At 40.8% G+C, this 23,244-nt stretch overlaps 1 protein-coding gene across 1 annotated transcript; it reads right to left on the reverse strand.

Annotated features, from left to right (window-relative positions):
* Positions 1-5,812: 5,812 nt before the first annotated feature.
* Pdk4 (pyruvate dehydrogenase kinase 4) lies at positions 5,813-16,866 on the reverse strand. The gene is made up of 11 exons (XM_005363694.2): positions 16,559-16,866; positions 15,536-15,677; positions 14,187-14,258; positions 13,296-13,480; positions 13,051-13,137; positions 12,532-12,609; positions 10,244-10,320; positions 8,509-8,607; positions 8,199-8,309; positions 7,786-7,899; positions 5,813-6,814 (listed from the first exon to the last, which is right to left on the reverse strand). The coding sequence occupies exons 1-11, from the start codon at positions 16,686-16,688 to the stop codon at positions 6,671-6,673; spliced, it is 1,239 nt and encodes a 412-aa protein (XP_005363751.1). The 5' UTR covers positions 16,689-16,866; the 3' UTR covers positions 5,813-6,670.
* Positions 16,867-23,244: the final 6,378 nt, after the last annotated feature.

The raw sequence follows: 23,244 nt of genomic DNA on the forward strand, positions 1-23,244 counted from the left end.
AATTCTTCCAAATGTCAAAGTATATCTGGGGGCCAGAAACTAGCCAGAAAGGCACAGATTTGTAAAATAGATGAAACCTCCGGAATTACTTTTAGTAAACAAGCTTAGATATTAAAACATTCATTTACATTTATGGAAGACAATATGCCAATAAATAATTCCTAGCTTTGCCATGTCATTTTTTATCACCCCAGTGTTGCCGCCACTATATTAAATGGTAGCAGCAAAATGAAAATAATATTTTATATTTTGTTGATGAACTCCATTGTTACTGGGTTTGCCATTATGCATGTTCGTCTCATTTTCACATCATTTAATAGATTTGCTATACTATCAATACTATTGATATTACAGTTTTGAGGAGATTTTAATGTTAGTTTACATTTGGTAAATAACTAAAATCTCTCACATTGAACAGAAAGCAGTGATAAGTAGGTAATAACAGGTTGTCATTAGAGAATAGGAAGTAGTGATATGTAGGTAATAAAAGGTTGTCAGCAGAGCTCAAGTGGGCAAGAAAGAATACACATCAAATATAAAAAACTAGACCACATGCTCAATAAATTGCCTCAGAAATTATCTATCCCTTTCATTTACGTTCTTGTGAAATATATGGTAATTCCCAAAGGCTAAAGGTGATCAATAGAGGGAATATCAAGAAAAGGCAGTTGTAAATTACCTAGTTTGGAAGTAAATTCTGGAGTCTCTGAAACACTGCAGAACTTCTTGAAAATAACTCAAAGTATAAGTCTTATAGAAGGCATGTACAGTTATTTGATACAGACTGTTCTCATGGCAAGAATCTGTCCCAGGACCAGAAGTCAAAGAATGTGCTCATTTATGCATTTACCGAGTGAATATTCACTAAGTGCCTAAATTACTGGCTGTAAGTGATAAAAATAAACAGTGTAAATTAAGGAGAGCAACAAGGGGGTGATGGAGATCAGAATGCATCACTTCAAATGTTGTGGAAATTCCTTGACTTCTCACATAGGTTCTAGTGGAAGAACAAAATTTCCTCCCCTCTTCTACTCACAGGCCAGATTAAAGTGTTCAGATGCGGCCACATACTTTTCAGTGTGGGTCCATATTCAAATGAAGCGGAACCCTTCAAAGTGAAGAAGATCAAAGGAATTGTCACAGTTCATGACCTGCTTCTAGCTCCAGTGATCTCTGTTTAGGTAAGTTGCAGTGGCTGAGATCAAATGAGCTTACTATTTATAACCAAGTCTGAAGTGTGGGTGAAGCGGTCTAGAGGTAACCTACACAAATGTGTGCCTCCTGTTTTGATTTGAGACAATAAAATCCTGTGGGAGCACACATTGACTTGAGCAAAAATAATAGACATTTTGGGCTGGGGGGATAAGACAATGATAAGTGTTTCTTGCACAAGCAGAGGATCTGAGTTCCATGTGACCAAGCCCATGTTGGAAATCAGGGATGGTGGTATTTACCTGTAACCATAGCACTGTCTCAAAATATGTGAGGTGAGTAACTCCTGGGGTACAACCCTGAAGGTTCACCTATGCCTTCCATACACACACACACACACACACATGGATACATATTTGCACACATGCATGAGCATACATACATACCTGCACACGTACATGATGACACATTGGTGAAAGTTTTGAGGATTTATACTGTGTTTTCTACTTGTCAAGCAGCTTGGATCAAGGAAACTGTACAGCTAAGCACCTTCCCCTTCTGTGTGTGTATGTGTATGTATGGTGTATGAGAGAGAAAAGGGGGGGGAGAGACTAGAGAGAGAGAAAAAAAAGAAGATATATATATATATATTTTTTTTCTTTAGAAAGTACTGGGTTCTTCAACTAGACAGAAGGAAAATGAAATCAGGGGAAGAGGTACTAAAGAGCCACTGTGCAGGATTTTTAATTTGATGGTATTTTTGCTTTAAATATAGTTAAATTTTATAAGGCTTTAAAATTTAGTTATGGCTAACCCATTTCACTAATCTCATTACTCAATTTTATCTTTCTCCTTGTTTTTTCCTGTTTCCCACTTGCAGAAACTTGCCCTGTATTGTGGTTTCAATGAGAATGTCCCCACCCCATAAGTTCATGTGTTTGAAGACTTGATCCCCAATTGGTCAGATCCTTTGGGAAGGATTAGGAGGCGTGGCCTTGTTGGAGGAGGTGTGTCACAGTGGTGGGCTTTGAAGCACTGATAACCTCCTGCCATCCCCAGAGCACTTTCTGCTTTCTGTTTGTGGATTGAAATGTGAGTTCTCAACTGCTGCTTGACAGCCATGAATACCTTGCCTGCTGCCATGCTCCCTGATAGTAAAGACCATCTCTGGAAATTAAGCCTCAAATAAACCCTTTCATCTATAACTTGCCTGCTTGTCCTTTATCACAACAATAAAAAACAGTACAAAAGTTAGTACCAGAAAGTGGGTTATTGCTGTGACAAACCTGACCTTGCTGGTTTCTGGAAGAGTGTAGAAGACTTGGGGAGCTCAGGCTAGAGAAGCAGTTGAACCTTATAAACAACGTGTTTATGAGCAGTTCTACAGGAGCTTGGAAAACGTGAGTGCTGAGAGCAATGTGGACTATTGAGGTCCAGCTCAGAAGTTTTCAGAGCGGAACGACTTTAGCAACTTGGCTAGAAACCCACTTTTGTGGTATTTTAACAAAGAATATGGCTGATATCTGCTTTCATCCAAAGAACTTTCCTGAAGACAAGGTAAAATATAATGGACTAAATTTCTTTGGTGGAGGAGGTTTCAAGGCAACCTGAGACTGACTTTGTTCTGAGGTTATTAGTGAACACAATTATGGTGGTGTAAAATGAAAAAGAGCAAGTAAGGCACCAATAAGTACAAAGTATACATTTTGAAGAGAGAAAAGCACCAGGAAATTTATTATTGGTGCCAAAGCTTCTCCTGAAACAGAGAAGGAGATTTTGAAGACGCTGGATTCCCTCTGGAATTAAAGGAGGGGTACCTTCAGGATGACTAAGCTTCCACATTGGAAAAGGAAATGACCTAAGGAATTTATGCTTCAGCAGCAAAGGCTGCTGAAAATTTGATGGTATACCTCATGTGGTTCTGGCTTTAGAGTGCTGGAAGATAAATCAGCAGATAGGTTGTAGACTCTTCCTCAACGGAGAGTCACTAAGGCCAGGTGTGCATCAGGAGAGTCTCTGTATGGAGGCCTGGAGAGGCTGTTGTGTGGAGCTGTGAAAGTGAGGCCTCAGTTGTGTTAAGACTTCAAGGTGTTAGAGAAGCTAAAGCCCTGAGATTTCTGTCAAAGGAAGCTACAGATGCAGAGGTGAACCAACCCAAGGGAAAGAAGTGTGCTGGAATCGACAAAACCAGAAGTGTGAAGTCCTTTATGCCCTTTGACTCTGGACATGCTCCAGGATATGTGTAGTAGGAGCTGTGGGCTACATTCCAGCCCAGCTCCGCACGGCTAGCTTTACCAGAAATAATTACACAGAAACTGTATTCTTTTAAGCACTGCCTGGCCCATTAGTTCCAGCCTCTTATTGGCTAACTCTCACATCTTGATTAACCCATTTCTAATAATCTGTGTAGCACCAAGAGGTGGTAGCTTACCAGGAAAGATCTTAACCTGCGCCTGTCTCAGAAAGAAGAATCATAGCGACTGCCTGACTCGGCTTCTTTCTCCCAGCATTCTGTTCTGTTTACTCCAGCTACCTAATTTTCTGTCCTATTAAAGGGCCAAGGCAGTTTCTTTATTTAACCAATGAAATCAACACAAAACAGAAGACTCCCACATCAGATCTGAAATCTGAACTTTTGGGTTTTGATCTCGCTTTGGTCCAGTATGTCCTCACTATGCCACCATCCATCCCTTTTGGATTGGTAATGTACATCTGGTGCCACTATATGTTGGAAATATGAGACTTGGTTTTAGATTTTACAAGAGGTTGCAATTAAGATATTGCCTTGAGTCTCAGAAGAGATTTTGGAATTTCACACTGTGTTGAGACTGTAAAAGACTATGAGGACTTTGGAGTTGAACTGACTCTACTGTTCATTATGATTTGGCCACAATCAGGAGAGCAGAATGTGACAGCTTCAATGAGAAGTGTCCCACATAGGTTTTTACGTTTGAGTACTTGGTCCACAGTTTGGAGGAACTATTTGGTAACGATTAGGAGGTATGGCCTTGCTGGGGGAGATGTATCATGGAACAGGGCTTCAAAAGTCTCCCAGCAGTTCCTTTGAATTCTCCGCTCCCTGTTTGTGGGTTGGAAATGAGCTCTCAGCTACTGCTCCAGAGCCCTGAGTGCCTAACTACCGCCATGCTGCCTACCATGACCCTGCTGGAACTGTAAGCTCCAAATAAACCCTTCCAACCTTCACAGGTACAGCTTGGGGGATTCTGTTCCCTCCTTCTACTGTGTGGGTTTTACAGACGCTGAAATCAGATCCAGGGTTTGGTGTAAGTTACCTCTACCCACCAAACTGAATTGCTGGCCCTATTTTAGTCATTTCTATCTTATTTCTATGTTATTATCATGCAGATTCTTAACCCAAAGTTACTCAGGAATTTAAATTATCCAGGTTATTGATATTTCACAGTGTGTATGCAAATACCACTCTAAGTGTAAATATGAGTTATATCTGAATATAAAGTGACAAATTTCTTTGATTGAAATCATTCATGATACTTTGAGAATATTTAAGAAAATAATTTTATAAGACCACATCACTATTATAATAAAAATATTTATTATAAAATTATCACATTTTTCTTCACATAACCTAAAGACAAAAATGTAATCCACACATGAATAAGTTATTAAGTGGGCCTGAGCATTCATAACCATCCACTGTAGCCCAAAGTCTCCCAAGGGTTCAGAAATAACAGAGAAGACTGTTGCCATTTAGATTACACAGTTGACGCTGTTGAGATTCGAAAGATTTTTTTTACTATTTTAAATATATAGCTCACAGTGTTTGGGTTATTGAACCTAATGCCTTAGATCTTTGGTAAACACAGGTGTTTATATAAACAAACATACAGCTGAAATTTCAGTTAGAAAAACAGCAACAACAACACAACAGGCAAGCTAAACGCTAATAGTTTTGTACGGCCAGTCAACGCAGGAATCAAAGTCCTGCCATCAAAGTCACTGACCAGGACTTTTAAAGATAAAATGTGAAATCCAAAACAAATAGTTGCAACTTCTGCTGCCAAAGACAACAGCACATCAGCACTAGGTCAGCAGGGAATTCAATGCAGATTTCAGATTCCCTTACATAGGACTGGTAGTTTACAATGTAGAAAAAGTTTCAACGTTAATTTGACACAAATGTATTTATTATCTCACAAAGCCCCTCATCTTGTAAGATAAGACCCACTTAAGAATCAAAGACACCAATTTATCCTCCCCCCTACCCAGGATAAAACACGGGATCCTTTGGAGGAGCTGGTGGAGACAATAGGAAGATGTCTGCCTCTGTTTCCTTCGTTCCCTCTCTCCATCCCTTCCCTTGTTCATTTTTTTCTTTCTGTCTTTTCTAAGGGTGACCTGCATGGATAAGGCAGATCTTCCCTACCTGCCAGTTTTACCTTCATCCTCCCGAGCACCACGCACATCACAGCTTTTAGTTACTAGCTCTCAAAGTCTCTATGATTCACAAATGACACTGCCCTCCCTGGCCTGGAACTTTTTTACTTCCAGCCTACTCCATTAAAAAACCAAACCAAACAAACAAAACAAAACAAAACAAAAAACCAAACCTCCGAGAAGGCTTTTAATTTTAACACTCTCAAGCAAATTAGGAAATTATGAACAGATACGTTAATGTTGGAGTGTAGAGAATATAATTTAAAGGTAAATTTCACATGTTTTTAAGCCCGGAAAGTAGATGCTTTCAGATTCTTCACCACTTCCAGTTAGAGAACATCCATTCTTTCCCAGTTAAGTTCTTAGGATGTGATTTCTTTCCTAACATGGGTCTTACCACATGCAATTTTTGCACGTTGGCAATTCATCTCCCCTTCTAACCCAGCTTCTTGAGTGCGGTGTGTATTTAACAATTCACTCAAGACTAGGCACCAACCGAGGACACTGACTAATGGACTGCAGCCCAAACAAGAACGGCTGCATGATATAGAGCTGTCCTGCCAAAGAGGTTTTCATCTGAGTTTGCACATAGACCGCACTGCCCAGGCTGCAAGTTAGATACAGCGCTTTGGCATCTTCCATCCTGTCCTTTGCAGAACACATCAACACCTATGACTGCACATTTCTAGTGACACTCTAATCTCTGTGGGGCGGAAGAACACCAGTGTCTCAATAAGTGATCTTCACTGAACACCAACGTATTTGGAAGGCAACGAGACTTCTAGAGCATCCACCAGCTGAAATTGCAAACCTCAAATCCTGTACTTGTTTAGAAAGAGATATAACTCAATAGTTGCAATAATCACGAGCCATTCTGCATTGCCGAATGAGGAGCAGCTCACTTGCTGTCTGCTGGAGTCAGGCCCTGATTTTTCCCAGATCACACTACCAAGCTCCAGCCCCCGTTGGATCAAGGTCTGCCCTAGCGTTTGTTTTTTGGCTTGGCTGGTTTTGTTTTGCGGAAACAAGAGTCCACACACACTCATGAAGCAGCACTGCCTTAGACCCACTTTGATCCCATAATGTGTCCACGGGTTCCTCTTCACACTGCCACCTTTTCCTTGGCCAGGTTTTTTGGTTCCTTGCTTGGGATGCACCAGTCGTCGGCTTCAGAGCTCATCTGGTAGTGTTTGAAGGCTGACTTGTTAAAGACAGGCAGTTTTTCTACAGACTCAGAAGATAAAGCCTGAGCGAGGAGGAGACACAATATCTAATTAGAGAAATTATGTATGGCTGCACCTCATTATTCAAAAGACATTCAGAGGTGTTGTTTAATATTCAAATATTCTCAATTAATTGACTTTGTAGTAAAAATGTAACAAAACCATGGTGTTCTAGGTATTCTCCAAAATAAGACTGAAAAAAATATCTTTATTTCCACATGACTTTTGGGTCTCTCTGATGTAACGGACTTGAAGAAGAAAGCGATTCCTTCCCGAGAGAAACTTACGTATCTCTGATAGAGACCTAAGAAGATACTGTCCATCTATCTTTTGCCCATTTCATAAATGAATAAATACATTTCAGCATTTAATTCCCATGAACAAAACAGAAGCCTAGAAACTTGATGCTGTAGTTCCTACCATCTGTAAATAAATTTTTAGTTGAAAGCATTGGCAAGTGATAAACAGAATTGGGCTGGTGATCTGAACAAACAAATTTAGGCTTTATCTGGGATAGAAAAACATACCCAGTTTTCAAATTCAAACAGGAAATGCCTGACACCCCACTGACAGCTCATCAGCAATTGTTTCCTGGGTTTTAAACAGGGTCATCTTAAAGTTACAGAGGTCTTGATTTCTACTGTTTCAGTCTGAAACATCATTAGCATGTGTTACCCACAAGGCTGAGCAAAACCAAATTCTAGCTACCCTCACAGATGACAAGAGAAGTTGTTTGAAAAAGGTTCACATCAGTGTGCTGTCCCTCTAAGGCTTCAGTTCTGTCTAGGTCAACCCTTGAAGCAGGTTGCATGGCTGAGCTTATTCTTGGTTAAGCTGAATTTTAAATGTGCACACACAAAAACCAAAACAGAAACTTTAATAACTGCCATTACTTAGATTAACTCACTTTAAGGAGTTCATGAAGGAACTCAGAGAAGTAAACAAAGCCATGAATTAAAAAAAAAGTTGGTTTTCTACTGAGTTCAAAGCATACCTTTAAGTAGATGATGGCGTCTGTCCCATAGCCTGACATAGAGTAGAGATTCAGATCGCCTTGAAAATACTTGGCATAGAGACGAGAAATTGGCAAGCCATAGCCGAAACCAGCCTGGAGACAGAAGATCAATTGTTAACGAAGAAGTAGACATGACCACTGGAGTGCCAGATGTGGAAAGAAGCTAGTAGCCTCTCTCATCCTCATGTTTAAGAACCTGAGTACATCCTTTCTCCCAACCAGAGGTTCTTAGATCTTCACTCTAAAGTAGCTTGCTTTTCTTATTTCTCATACTCCTGTAAGCCTCTTTAACTGAAGTTGATTAACTTGCCTAAATACTTGCTTACAATCCTCACCCCACATTTAGAACTAGGTGGCTGAGATGGCTCCGGCTGTATCACTACTGGTCTTACCAAAGGGGCATTCCGTGAATTGTCCATCACAGGTGTTGGAGCAGTGGAGTACATGTAACTAAAGAGTCTGTCAGTGATCCTCAGAGGAACGCCGCCTCCTCGGTCAGAAATCTGAAACAGGCAAGCAAATAGGTCAGAGCTCCACTTTAACAACTGCGGGCACCTGGCTACAGGAAAAGCTCTTCCGTCCCTTCAAAAGTCACCTGGTACACATGGCTTTGAGAGTTGTCCCAAATGGAAAGCCATGTTATGATAGGCCCCCTGTAGTTCTCTCTCGACAGAAGCGAAAACAAAAGCAGGGAGGGCTTACCTTGATTGTAAGGTCTTCTTTTCCCAAGACGACAGTTGCCTCAACTGGTGTCAGGGAAGGGCGATTTTCCTGATGCTCAACTGTGGCCCTCATGGCGTTCTAAAGACAACAGAACCACAAGGAATTCAATGGGGAACAATGAGAAATAGTAAATAACTGGTTTTATGTTTAAAACAAAAGCAGCAGAGGGTAATTCAAAGTTCCTACTTCTTAAGTGAGTGATAAAACATCTCTGTAAATACAGTCATTTATGAATGTGTCATGTAGAATATATAATGAAAAATCTTCATTTTCCATGTAATATAACTCCTGGGAGTAATGTCTAATGGAAAAACAATTCTGCTAGCTGTCAAGTTCTTATTTGTAAGCTTAATTTAAATGTAGAAATTGGTTTTTATAGTCCATTTCCTAGTGCTTTATTTTTCTGTCTTTCCATTACATTTTATATCCAAACACCAAAGACTATTACATAAGGAATGAACAGTGAATCATTGAACCAATTTATTGGCTTTTATAAAACTTGCTGGGAAAAAAAGGCTGTTACCATTTAAAAGGACAGTCAATAATTCTAAATTAAATTTCTATTTGCATTTGAATATCATCTTAACTTTCACCAGTGATGGCAGAATAACTCTGAGTTAGAGCGCTCAATTAAAAATAAACTAAAACGATGAAAATGGATCACATGTTCTCTAACAGAATAAAGTAAAACAAGCATACAGGGGAAATGCCCTGTAGGCAAAGGCTCACTTTATTAGACTATTTTCCTTTCTGATTATCTTTTGGTATCTCTATATAATACCAACTATTCATTGGAATGAAGTAAAATAGATCAGTTGTTAGTAGTCTAATCATACCTCATTGCAAAACATTAGACCAAGTTTTGAAATAGTACATTCTTGTCTCATGTCAGTATTAGAGGCAGATTTTACTTTTTAAGAAAAGATTTCCTCCTCCTGTCAATCTATAAAATTATCTTGAAGACCATCACAAACTTCAAGTGATTTTTATTTTTTTTCTGATTTAAGGTCAGATTATTAGTATGATCTTAGAATGCATAAGAAGATTTGTTATCTGTGTTTAGTTACCCAGACTAGAGACATCTTCAGTGCACAAGTGTAAATTCTTGGACCTATAGAATCTACACATTTCCATCCACCTGTCTTTCATGAAGTCCAGTAGATGGTTATGGTACACACTGCCTGAGAATCAGGGTCCTTCAGTCTGGATAGAAAGTATGGACTGTGGATAACCATTAGGTTCTTGGAAATTCAGAATCCTGGACACTCTCCAGACCTGCATCGGATGTTGCATTTTAGCAAATCCACATGTGATGGGATTGGCTGGTTTAGATTCAGAATGTGACCGCCCCACCTAGAGGTCCTAGAGGTGGAGTCTGTGTCTGGAGAGTCTATGGTATGAAGGTTGCAAGACTTCATTCGCTAATGCATCCACCCCACGGCCTCTTTTAAAGAATAAATAACTAGCTCTTTGTTAGACATCTGGAGAAATGACAGGAGCACCCTCTCCACTCTTCAACACTGAGATCGCATATTTTCAAGCGCATCATTTACTGTGGTCTCTCTGCACTTTCCCAAACACTGGCTATCTAGATACTTTATACCAAAAGATTCTTAGGCAAATATATAAAGGCTCTTATTTAAAGAGAAATGATAGCACTGTTAAGGAGAGAACTGCTCAAGGGCAAAGCTGAGATTGCTGCAAAATACCATACCTTGAAGAGTTCAAAGAGCATGTGGTGAAGATGGGAAGGAACATACACGATGTGAATTGGTTGGCCTGGAAACTTGCCTAGAAAAAAAGTTTAACAAATCAGAATTGAGAGTCAAATCTTTTGCTGAAATGAACTTTCATGTATGTGTTTGATTGTTCTAGTTTTAGACAAGATTTGGATAACCACCATTTTCCTCACCTGAACCCTGTGACTTAGAACATTCACTTTTAAACAGTAAAGACAGCTGGTGGTGTGGGAGGGCCTTCTGTCTATGTGTTGCTTTTATTGGTTAATGAATAAAGAAACTGGTTTGGCCTAATAGGGTAGAACAGAGCTAGACCGGGAAAACTAAATGGAATGCTGGGAGAAAGGAGGTGGAGTGGGACAGATGCCATGTAGCCCCGCTGGAGCCAGACAGAACTTTACTCGGTAAGTCACAGCCAGGTGGCAATACACAGATTAATAGAAATGGGTTAAATTAATATGTAAGAGTTAGCCAATAAGAAGCTAGAGCTAATGGGCCAAGTTGTGATTTAAATAATATAGTTTCTGTGTGATTATTTTAGAGTTAAGCCGCCGGGGACAATCAAGTGGCTCTCTCCTCCCAACAAGCTGACTTATTTTCAAAATGCTGCCCCAACTGCCGCCTAGTATTCTAAATTAATGCTTGCATGTTTCTGCAAATGCAGTTGTAGTTGATTGGCATGTGAGGTGGTGGGGTAAGTTAAGTTACATAGATGGTTCTACTTTCAGTATGTTTGAACTATACAATTTCAGTATTAAAACTAAATGTATTTGAAGATGGAAAGAATAGCTATGCTTATAACATTAAAATTAATGACAGTTTTGTTTTTCATATTTTAATGCATATTAAATTACATGATTTTTTTAATCACCAAAAAATGTAAACTTAGAGAGTAAATGTGCTTAAGTTTCACCAACAGGCCAAAGAAAACAGAAACAAAGACCACATGATACTGTTTGAAAAGAAAAATAGAAGTATTCTTTGATGCCCCAGGCCTGGGAAAGGTCTGAATGAGTAAACACAAGGAAGGTCTGGCACAATCCTGTCTTTGTTTTGTACAGCAGTACAAGCAGTTTTTCGGCAAGTATAACCCAGTGCTGCTTACTCTGAGCTAGTTTGCCGTTATTACCCTCCTGCTTTTATCCTAGTGTTCACTGGCATTTTAATGTCCTCAGTCTGAGAGTTAGTCTTAACTCTTAGCTGCGTCACTAATAAATGTTACTGTATAAACATTAACTTGGGAAAACATATAGTGGAAAGAGAAGACCATTCCAATTTAAGTACGCCTTGATCTGAGAAGCGGCTCTCTTCTGGAGTAGAAGAGGATAGTATAAGAGCCATCCCTTGCATTGTTCATATAGTCATTTCCATGTGTGAAGACCCTACCTCACCAGACAGCATAGAGTTCAAATTTTGAAGTATATTCTGTTTCCAAAAAGAAGCACATCTTTGCAGCATATTTTTAAAATTGTGGTGGACCATTCAACACAAGTTCAAATACACTTGACAAATTCCTATGTATGTAGTACAATACTGTTAACTACATTGTGCATCAGATCTCAAGAATTTGTTCATCTTACACAACTGAAACTTTAGAACTATTCAGAAGCAACCCTTTATCTCTTGCCCCTGAAGCTTTGACAAGCACTGTTGCAATCTCCACTTGTGTTACTATTACTAACATACCTCCCAAGACTGGGCTCATGAGGTATCTGTCATTCTGTGTCTATCTTATTTCTCTTAGGACAATTTGTGAAGTATTTTTGTTCTCTGGTCCTGTGAATGACTTCTTCAGAGGGACAGCTCCATTGACAACTATTTTCCATACTTTTAATATCCTTATTCTTTATATGACATTTTTTTTTTATTTTACTTTTTGAGGCAGAGTCTCATATTGTTCAGCTGGCCTAGAGTTTGAAATATAGGAAGGACTTGAACTCCTTCACTTCTCAAGTGCTGCAGCAGTGGGCATCATGTGTGAAGATTATCTTACATATTTTATAGTAAGCAAGAGCCTAGGTAAATCTTTGTTCAAACATTCTTCCTTATGAATTGCTGTTAGCAAGTGATATACACAATTGAAGCTTTTCAGCTGAGGCAATTAGGGAGAAGTTTGGCTTAAAAAATAAAACAAAACTTTCTTTTTTGTAAAATTCTAAGCAAGCTTAGGAGACAAAAAAAACATAAAAGCATCCTTATACTTACAAACAAAAGGTAATATTAAGTTTTACATAGATTGACTTGTATCTTGCTGCTAGCTTACCATTCACTTGTGTGAGTTTTAATTCTGGCGATGTCAGATAATACTGATCGCAGAGCATCTTTGCACACTCAAAGGCATCTGGAATAGAAATTTTTCATAACAATGAAATAAATTTATTCCAAGTACAGTTGTCAAGGGATATTCAATGTGTTTATTACCCTTAATCTAGAATTCTATTCACTGGAGAATTGGCTTATGTGTATGAAAAATGTCTTTTTAATATTTCATTAAAACAATATTTTATTGAAGTTGTACCAATAGCAAAATGTGCACGTCAGAGATCAAATACAATATAAAAGAATATGGCACATGGACCACTTATGTTTAAATTTTTTATAATACTATAAATGAGTGTTTACACTTCTGACACTCAAAAGCAAGGGATCTTGTTGGCAGACTTCATAAAGCATGAACAGAACACGGTGAACACAAATTCATTTACAGAATCACCAACATTACAGATTTGCCAGCCATGCATTATACATTTTCAATAAGGGAAATACAGAGTCTAGAAATTACCTTGGACCACTGCCACCACATCACAGCTTGGGTCAATGCTTCCAATGTGACTTGGGTTTCCTGTCTTTGAGTCACTGAATATAAGGACTGTTAAAAAAAGAAAACAAAGGCACATTATAGAGACCAGAGTGGTGATTAGAACTGCCATGAAGAAAGGATGTGGGTCCCCAGTCATGGGCACAGCCTCAGCATGGCTTCTGGGCAGCACCCACATCACCAGACCATGTGTTGAGAAGACCACTTACTGTGCTGGTTCATCAGCATCCGAGTAGAAATTCGGTTCATATAAAACCGGTCCAAAAAATACTGAAGGTTTTGATTGGTAACTGGGTCAAGTGTACAGGTGTCTTTATACTCAAGGATCCCTTGAGCCATCGTAGGGACCACATTATGATGTCTGTTTCGAACTTTGATGAGTGTGTCTACAAAACTAAGCCAGAACATTTATAGTTAGTAGACATGAACGAAGTTTCCCATGTGTCTCTTTCTTAAGTTGCTTCAGAGAAAACTAACATTCTTTTTCAGCATCAGTCCAAGAACTGCCAATTATAAAATGCTGGATGATGCTGCTTTCAGACTGTCAGCACACATTCTTGTACTGGAGTGGAAGAGACAGTTTCATGAGAGGGTCTGTGTGTCTAGGTTCCAAGTGAAACCACTCACTGTATGACTGGCACACACATTAAAAAATGTTCATTAAGCCTACTTACTAGAAAATAATTAAATTCAAAGATGACTCTACCATGACACTGTGGAAAATAAAACCCTTAAAGGTTCTTGTCATGTTTTAAAAATATTTATCAAGTTAGAAATTGTCACACAAATAGGAAATATGTAAACACCAGAAGTCCATTAAAAGTTATGTTTACAGTGAACTCTCCAGCAAACAGAATCATTGGACTTAATTTAAAGCGCATGTGGAATTCCCTGGGAAGCAAGAAGTGTAAGTTCGTTCACACATAGCAATCATTTCAGCTAGATGTTTCTTCCCTTCTAAAACCATCAAGCTAAAATTGGTAAGGAGTAAGAATTTGCTGTGGAAGTGGGAACTCTTTAATTTAAAAGTCTAAAAACAATCTGAGGTATGTCCAGAGAACTCGGATTTATAAACATGCATTCTCACAAGGAAGACTTACTCTGATAGAACTTTCTGGTTTTCTGGACTCTTCTCATGGAACTCCACCAAGTCCAGCAGGCTCTGGATGTACCTGGCAGGGCAGAAGATTTAGAGTCAACGTCAGATGCAAAGAAATGGCCACCAATAAAACACCTTTTGAAATTACTGGAAAGGGGAAAGGACCACTCCGTTCAACATGGCAACTTTCCTTCAGGACATTGGGAAAGAACACGCTAAGATGTTTTGAAAGCTGCAGTTCTCTACCTGTTACTTTCCTAGACACCTTGGGTGACAGATGTTGCCATTTCTTCTCCTGAAAACACTCACAATCAACTTTTGAGAATAGGTTTTGTATTTTTTCAGACTGTAGTCTTCAGGAGACCAGAGTCTTGACTATGAGCGCAAGGGTCTGAACGTACAATGCAGACTGCACTCATCCTAAGGGCTAACCATAGTTTCTTCGGTCAGTGGATGAAACGCAAGGCAGGACTAGGTGGGGTAGGGCACTTTATCTACTACTGTCTGCAGCATGAATCTACCCTACAAAAATCCGCTTGCTAGGTATCAGTACTCAGATTTCAAGACAAAAATCATAGAAACTGACATTAACTGCTGGCCGTGTACTTTGTGTGTATCAGTATAAGTAATTTTTTTAAGTAAACAACCTAGGTTAGTTATAGACAACAACTCTTGTAACAGTAGGTGGGGCAGTTGACGCAGAGAGGGTTTAAGCCACTTGCTAAGACACTAAGGGAGATGCAGAGGCAGAATCTGAACCCAAGGCTCACTTTTGCTAGTTACTAATAACAAAGAAACAAAGATGAGACCCTCTCTAACTAGCAGGCATTCTGATCTATTTCTAGGCAATGGATTGTTTCTGCAATTTCAGATTTCATCCTTTGTTATTTTGTAAAGCACAAAATAAAACTACGTATATTGACTGCTTTTCAAATTTCTCCCACAAGTCAAAATTATATTATAGTGAAAGTTGGGTATGGTGGCGCCTGCTTTTAGAACCCAGCAGTGGGGAGGTGAAGGCAAGTAGAGAGGATCTCAAGGCCAGCCTAAGCTATATAAAGAGTTCCAGGAAGCCTCTGGCACACAAAATATTGTCTTGAGAGACAAACAAGGAAAGAAACAAAACAAAAACAAAAGCACAATGTCCTCCCAAAATAAAGGAATACGATATTTTAGGGTATTAACAAAAGTCTATCCTTGATTTCTAGCTATCCTAATGATAACCTGCCCTAAGTTAACACACATTTACAACTTTCAAAACTACTTTCTGTCAAGACCACGAGAGACCCGAGTGTGATGCCAGCAGGGCATAAGGAGAGCCACTCGGGTGAGACTAAGTGTGCCCCTTACCAGCTCTTCACCAGCTGTACAGAGGGGGTGTTCACCAGTCGCTGAGGGAGGATGTCGATCTCCTTGAGGATATTGGCTAGTCTCACGGGCAGCTCTTGCCGCAGAAAAGAAAACGAGGTTCTCTCACAGGCATTTTCTGAACCTGCAGTGGATAAAACATGTTCATTTGGGAGGGATAGAGAATAAATATCAAGTATAAAGGACACTGGAAAAGGATATCTTAGCCACAGTGAGGTTAGTGTTTATAAATACTTTAGGAATAGATATCTTTCGTATAGTTTTCTTTCCATTTTCCCCTTTATTCTTTTAAGAACGACCAATATAAGTGAATCACTGTTTATTTTCTTGCTGAGGAGAACTCACGCTGGAGAAATCAGACCACACTCCATTTGTTCTACCCAGGACAGCAGGGCCAGCCTTTCCCACAAAGTCAACAACATTCTCTAGTGAGAAACGGACTAAGAAAGACTGGGTGGAAGGAGGCAGAGGGATTTCCAGACTAACAATCAACGATACCACATTAGCATCTGGAAATGTTCCTTGTGGCTTCGCTGCAGAAAGGGAGTAACTGGCTTTATTTTAGTAGTAATGTAAACACTTGTAAAACAATAAAAGCAGAATGGTAAAGATGTTGGTATGGCATGCTAAGAGGCCGACAGTGTAGGTGTGTGGGGATATGGGTTAAACCTAGCAGTCTAAGAAAAAAGTTTCTAGTCCAATATTAAAATGGTAACTGAAAGCAACCCATATATGTGTATATATTTCAACTCAAACATCTAGACAGCCAGAAGATGAAAGTGGAGTCGAAGCTGAGCTTCAGTAGGGTTACAGGTGCTCTACACTTGTGGTACAAACTGTCAGAAAGTAGCCGAACTAGGACACCACAAGGTGCACAGCTTTTGGGGGCTCCTGAGTTTCTCAGCCAAGGGGACCTCAGTTGTCCTAGCTCTGAGTTCAACCCTTCCTATCCTGGGACCTCCCCGGTCTCAGCGTCACCCTCTTGGACCCCGAGTCCCATCTCACCAAAGTCCAGCAGCTGCTTCATGGACAGCGGGGACGGGCTGTAGCGCGAGAATAGTTCGACCTCCCTAGGGACCAGGCCAGCGCTGCTCAGCGAGCTGGCGCTGCGCATCACAAAGCGGGCTGCCTTCATCCTGACGCCCACCTAGGCTGGTGGTAGCTGGGACCCTTTGGGGAACGAGACCTGCGAGGCAGGAGCTCTGTCGGACGGCAGCAGATGCGTTGTGGGCTCAGGGGTCCCCGGTGCTCCAGGCTGGGTGACTGGTGGACACTCAGGTCTTCCCACCTCCCGCTGTCTTTTATCTACCTCCCAGCCCTCCCCACCTCTACTTTAACCGGGAGGAGTCATTGGGACTCTGAACTTGGAGCCACACCAATCCGCTCAGAGGAAGAACTTTGCGCTCCGCCCCTTGGACGCCGTCACCAGAAAGGCCTGGCACTGTGACCCTTGAGAGAGGCCTGGCTTGGATGCCCTGACCTGTGAGTGGCAAGGGGGAGAGCGAGGCGAAGGAGGACTCTGGGGCACAGGCGGCTACGGCGGGGCATCTGGAACGACTGGGAAGAAGTGGGCTGGAGTTTGCCCCCCTTGGGACTCCCGGGGCTTCAGACCCGCCCAGACTCGTCACTCGTCCTTGTTTACAACTCCCGAGCAGCCTCAATGTCACGCATTCCTCGCCAGGAACTGTTTTCAAGAATCTCGGCTCTGAGAGCGCATTGGTGCTTGCTCAGAGCGGGACTTTTACAGTAGCCAGTCAGCGGCTTACCAGTGTGTGGACTTCCCTGCCATTGGACCACTGAAGGAATGGCCACCCTATACTTTCCCCCACTTTCTTCTTAGCAAACAGCCCACCTCTTCAAGTTTAGAACCTGCCCTAAAAGTGCCCTGGGGTGGAGGGTGAGGGAGGAAGGCCAGTTCGTTTCTCTCCCGGAACACTTTCTACCAGTTAATTAAATGCAAAATGAAAAAAGAGATTGCGCCCTGACTTTATTTTCTTGCCGTTATACAATTTTTTTTAAACTTGCTCTTTGACTAAGACATTCTAGTCTGCTCTCGAATGCCCCCCCCACACACAAAATCGACTCCAAAAGCCCTCTCTTTATTGTTTGACTGCCCTGCTCTTCCGAATGCAGCCCTTGTGGCATATTGCAATGCTGGGGGCTCTCTGGCATCAGTCCCTGACAGATTAGAGGTCAGTCAGATGCTCATTGCGTCCTACCCGGCTCTGTAACTACTCAATATTTGCTCAGCTAATGGCTGCTATTAAAACATATTAGCCTGTCACCAAGTGTCATCCTAACCTCCTCCGCCCTTCCATCTGCTCTAAATGGGTTGTAGACTGAAGCCAGCCTTTGGGGAAAGCTGGTGGTGACTTGGTTACAAACGCAGTGGAGTGGGAACTAATGAGGAGATGAGGGCCGTTTGTTGTCAAGGATCCTGGCTAGCCTTGGACCCTTGTATTTAAGCAGGATCGGGTGTTATGGAAGTCATGGGTGACCCCAGAGCAAGCTCACTCTGTATTTTTCTCTAGGAGATCTCACCCAGTCACGGGACTGATTTTCAATTTCTATCTCCAGTGCGACTCCAGCATTCTGCTGCTTGTCTGGCCTCCCCATTCATAAGGCTAGCATCGGTTTTTCTCCGTTCAAAACCATCTCCATTACAGGGGATCTGATATAGTCCTGTCCAAGTCCGTGTCGACTTGTGTGACATGGTTAGAGACAGCACACTGGCTTTCCTTCCGGTTCACCCTCTGTCTAGCCGTCACCTATAAATGCTAGAGCGTTTACAACTGCCTTTTCACCCAGGCATTTTGCTCAGATCTATGGGGAAAAGCCTGTGACGACATTCAACATTCATAGTTTTTCTGGTAATTAGGGTACGGTGTGGGTTCTTCAAGACACTGGGAAATCATCTGGAGATGAATGAAAAGACATCAGCAACTGCGTGTTGGTTGGGGGGAAAAAGAAGAAAAGTGGCCAAGCTAAACGTAACTTAATGCATCGCGGCTTCTGCACTTACGCGTGAAAGGACTCTAGGCAGCGCTGGGCTGGCACAGAGACACCATCAGAACTCCCGGGTTGCGCTCAGAATCCTTCTTCATCTAAAGCTCCGAGGAGCACAGATGTGTCCAGAGGAACGAAACGAGACTCTTTGACAAAGCAGGTGAACGTAAGGTAAAAGTTCCCTTTGTGTCTTGGATTACATCCCAAGGAATGGAAGTCCAGATTCACATTTCTTTCCACATATAAGATAAGGCATAAGGGAAATTGCACATATTTTAATCTGGAGAGGGAAGGAAACTGTGTGTGGTATGTAGGTCTCACGTAGAAAGGAAGTCCCGTTTTCTCAGGTTCATTGTGTGCTCAGCCTTACTTACCCTGTGGTGCTATGAGGTGACTAAGGATCGGGTGGAGTCATATGATGCTCAGAGAGATGACAGAAGGCTAAGTGTGAACCGAGGTCGCCATGCTACCCCATCCAATAATATTTACCAGGTTGCCCTCGGCACACTGCTTTCCTCTGTCATTTCCGTGCAGCGGTAGCTGTTGTTATAATTGGCAACACCAGCACCAGCAGAGCCGGAATGGTCAGGTCAGTTTTTTACCTAGTTGGCTAATGTGTCATGTGGTACCGTGATTAGAGACCGTTCTGTGATCTCTATGCTCAGATTGACTACAAATTTTGGAGGGAATTCAATTGAGACAAGGGTGAAACACAAGACATTCTTTGGGAATCATGGGTGTGAACCGATTCATGTGTTCGTCTGAGTAAACACAAAGCATGAGAAATCTACCGTCTGACTCAATGCTGGGAAGGGGCAAGCCAGCGGAACCTGCCCGGCATAACAGCCCCGCTCCAACATAGGGTTCTTTATAGTTTCAGCTGTACTTTAAATTTCACCCGCATTAAATTGTTCTGCATTCTTTATCTGGCAGAAATCGAATAATATAACATTGTTATGGGAGCTTTGACGATCAAAGTTTGGGGTGGAGTCAAACTGGCAAAACCCTTAAAGAGAAGCCTATCCATCTATTCAATTTTCCACATTCTAGGGAAATAGTCCAAGAAAGCAATGGAAAACACAACACACACACACACACACACGCAAACACACACCAATAACCCTAAAGCCATGATGAAAAATTAGCAGATTGACCATAGAACACTTATAGTTAAAAGATGACCAGCAAATATGAAGGAAATATTTACAAGACATGTAGCAGATGAATGGTGATTTTAAAACTGTTTCAGTAGGATAAAAGCTTTCATAGTTTGTTCCCCTTTGGTGCTGTGGACTTGGATAGGGAGACAGTCATTACTAAAGCAAATGGACACTGAGTTTGACATTAAGTTAGGATAAGAGCTATAATGAAAACGCACACGAAGAACCATGTGAGTTGGGTGACCTTGGACCTGGCGGTCATGGATAGCTTCTTGGAGAGAAGAACAGGGGAGATGGAGTAGCTTTCTTCTGGGCGTGTAGAGAATGTTCATGAAAGCATATTGGTGTAGACTATTGGCAGATTGGGGCCTCATATTTCTTGCAATTCTGATCACTTAGAAGACAGTAAGCTCAGGAGCTAACCTAGGTGTCTTGGTGGCTGCAGCATCATCGGTTGTTAAGTGCCTCAGACTCACAGTGGATGCAGAAAACAGTGCTCACTTAGATTTAAATCTATGAGACTTGAATTTAATCCACAGTGTAAAAATATTATAACTAAGGCATTAAAGCTACTACCATCTACAAGAAAGACTCAATCAATGTGTCATAGGCTGTAGTGACACTGATCATGCCAGACAGCAAACAGCAATGCTATTGAAGTCAAGGGCATTTGGGGGGAGAGCTAAGTTGGTGATCAGGGAGGATGATCTTGGCAAGATGAGTAAGAATACCAAATGATTGGTAGGTAGTGAGGAAGGGTGTCCGTGTCCTGATAAACTACAGGTATTAAAACTGCAGACATATAATAAGAGAATTAATGACTAGTTTAGTCAGCCCGTTGCCTAGAGCACCCTGAGAAAAGAGAGAATTGGAGGTTGTGATATTTGTTTAAATTTATTAACAATTGAATTCCATTAAACTTTATTGAGGACTTATTGTGTAGCAGGTACTAAGACAGCTGCTAGGACCATAAAGATAAAAATAAGACAGTTTCTGCCTACGAGTACGGTAGAAAGGCATGTGACTAATCTTTAAAAAGAAATGTCCTCATCTTTGTGTGGATGGGGAGCAGTTAGAAAAGGCACCCGGAGCAGGAAACACCGTGTGTGTTTTAATTCCTCATATACGGGCAAGAAGAAAGGGCATCGGACTAGAGAGAAAGAGAGCTAAGAGGAAGCCACTGTGTTCGTAGGATGTTTGTTCATTCATTCACGAGAATGAGGTTTACTTATTTAGTTTGTTAGAGTTGCCTTGTGTTCTTAGTCTGTGCTACTGGGGGGGGGGGGATTTCATCACTGAAAGCAAGACCAAGAGTCAGTCAGATGGGTTGGACTGACCACAAAACAGCTCATGTTATGAGCTTGTTTGGGAATGTATTTGCTCATGAGAAACCGTGGGAGAGTCCTGACTACCAGAGCAGGGAAGACGAGAACTCAGAGGTCACCCAGTTACTGCCGAAAAGTGACGTTCTGTTCCCAGAATTGTCACTGAAAGCTTTGTCTGCTAGCCTCCAGGGGCAGCTCACTTCCCCCTTGGATAGGAGTCCTTCTGGAACAGGGTTTTGTCTCATTCTCAACTTTCTGACACACTTTGAGATCCCAGCATTTCACACACACACAGGAAGACCAACTCTTTCTTTGTTTTGCCCTTGTGACTTCAAACCAATCAGAGGGAGAGAGAGAGATAGAGAGAGAGAGAGAGGGAGGGAGGGAGGGAGGAAGGGAGGGAGAATGAATCCTGAGGATCTTGACATTTTTGCAGTTGGACGAGAAGAGTGTTTGTCACTTCCTAACTTGTTATTCATGTTTCTCCCAAGAATTTTTCCAATTACATTTGATGTTTGCTTTTATGAAACAATGAGGGAAAGCAAACACTGGAGATGAAAAATTAACCAAAGAAGAAAAATAAATGCATAATAAGCAAACAGAAACATGCTCAAAGTAATAATGGATAAGAAGATAAAAGTAAGATGTTAATGTATTATTTTTCTGCCATCAGATTGGTAAATGAAAAAAAAAACTGATGGAATCTGCTGCTTTGAGCATGTTTCTGGTTGCTTATTACGCATTTATTTTTCCTCTTTTGTTAATTTTTCATTTCCGGTCATTTCAATTCCTATCATTTGTGATAACACCGAGGGACCCAGAAGACATTGAGTTTGGTGAAAAAAAGCTAGGCAGGGACACAAATACTGTGTGATCTTGCTTGTGTGTGAAATCTGGGAAACTGAACCCATCACAACAGAGAGTAAAATGATGGTTACCAGAGGCTCAGAGGCTGGAGACTAAGAAGATGTTGGTCAAAACCCACAAAACTTCAGCATTATGAACACAAAAGTTCTCTTTATAGCATGGCCATTATTATAATAATGGATTGCAAGCATACTTAAAAATTACTGAGTACATTTTATGTTCTTACCACAAAAAACTTCATGTAAAGTAATATGTGAATTTATTTTGTTCAACCATTTCACAAAGTTTCGCAACATTGTGTGCACACCATGCATGACATACTCCTTGAAAATTAAACTAGAGAATTTAAAAAAGGAATAGATTTGGTGTTAAATATAAAAAAAACTATGGCTATAGCTTCATGTTTTTAAGGTACCAACTTGGTGAGCTTATGCTACTGTTTCTATTCAGCTCTGTCTTGTATAGCCTGGCACACTCAGCTTTGCACACCCAGAATAGATACAGACCAATGCCATACACATGTATCATCTTAGAAAAAAACCCATTTGAAATTGGTCTCAATTTACTTTTGAGACCATTGGCAGCGTCATGAATCTATAATAAATCACATAAAGATTCCCACAATTACCCCTCAAGCTAGAAAAGATTCTCTTTGCATAGAGGGAATAAAAATTGGAGAGCTGGCAACAGTTCAGAGGAAACATAAAAGCAGCTAGTGTATAGGTCATAGAACCCATGCTTTGGTTTTATGGATCTGGGGGAAAAAAGGTGAACCAATCTTTTAATTCCTCAGTAAAGTTTGACCTTAAATTTCTACTAAGTAATTTTGGCTTTTTCTGTGAGTCCTGTCCCTTCTTCCCAAAGGGTGGAGAGGTTCATGGTATCATAAGAAATGTTTCCAAAAACACATGTGATTAATATTTTGAAGTTTTGTGCACAGATGTACACCCTCTGAAGATATACCAGATTTTCCATGGTGGTAGAGGTACCAGTATTTATCTCTGAATGTTGAACAATGAAATGTTAGTTTTTAATAAGAAGAAAATTAATATTGTATCAAAAGTTGAAGTGCTAATAGATGAAGAGAAGCAGAAGAGAAGCAAATGCATTCTCTTAAATAGATTTTTTAATGAATTGATAGGTAAATAATTGAGACGGACTAGCCACCTTTACCTTTTATTCAAGACGCTTGCCACGAAGCAAGACTTAGGACCCAAGGAACATGTACCCAGCTCCTCGTTGGGTCCAGCCTCTTCTGGGAACTAGTACTGAGCTACTACTGTAGGCTGAAATTCTGCATCCTTCTTTGGTTTATTATAGGACCCAAGGAACA

This window comes from Microtus ochrogaster, linkage group LG10 (assembly GCF_000317375.1).
Source record: "Microtus ochrogaster isolate Prairie Vole_2 linkage group LG10, MicOch1.0, whole genome shotgun sequence".
Lineage (NCBI taxonomy): Eukaryota > Metazoa > Chordata > Mammalia > Rodentia > Cricetidae > Microtus > Microtus ochrogaster.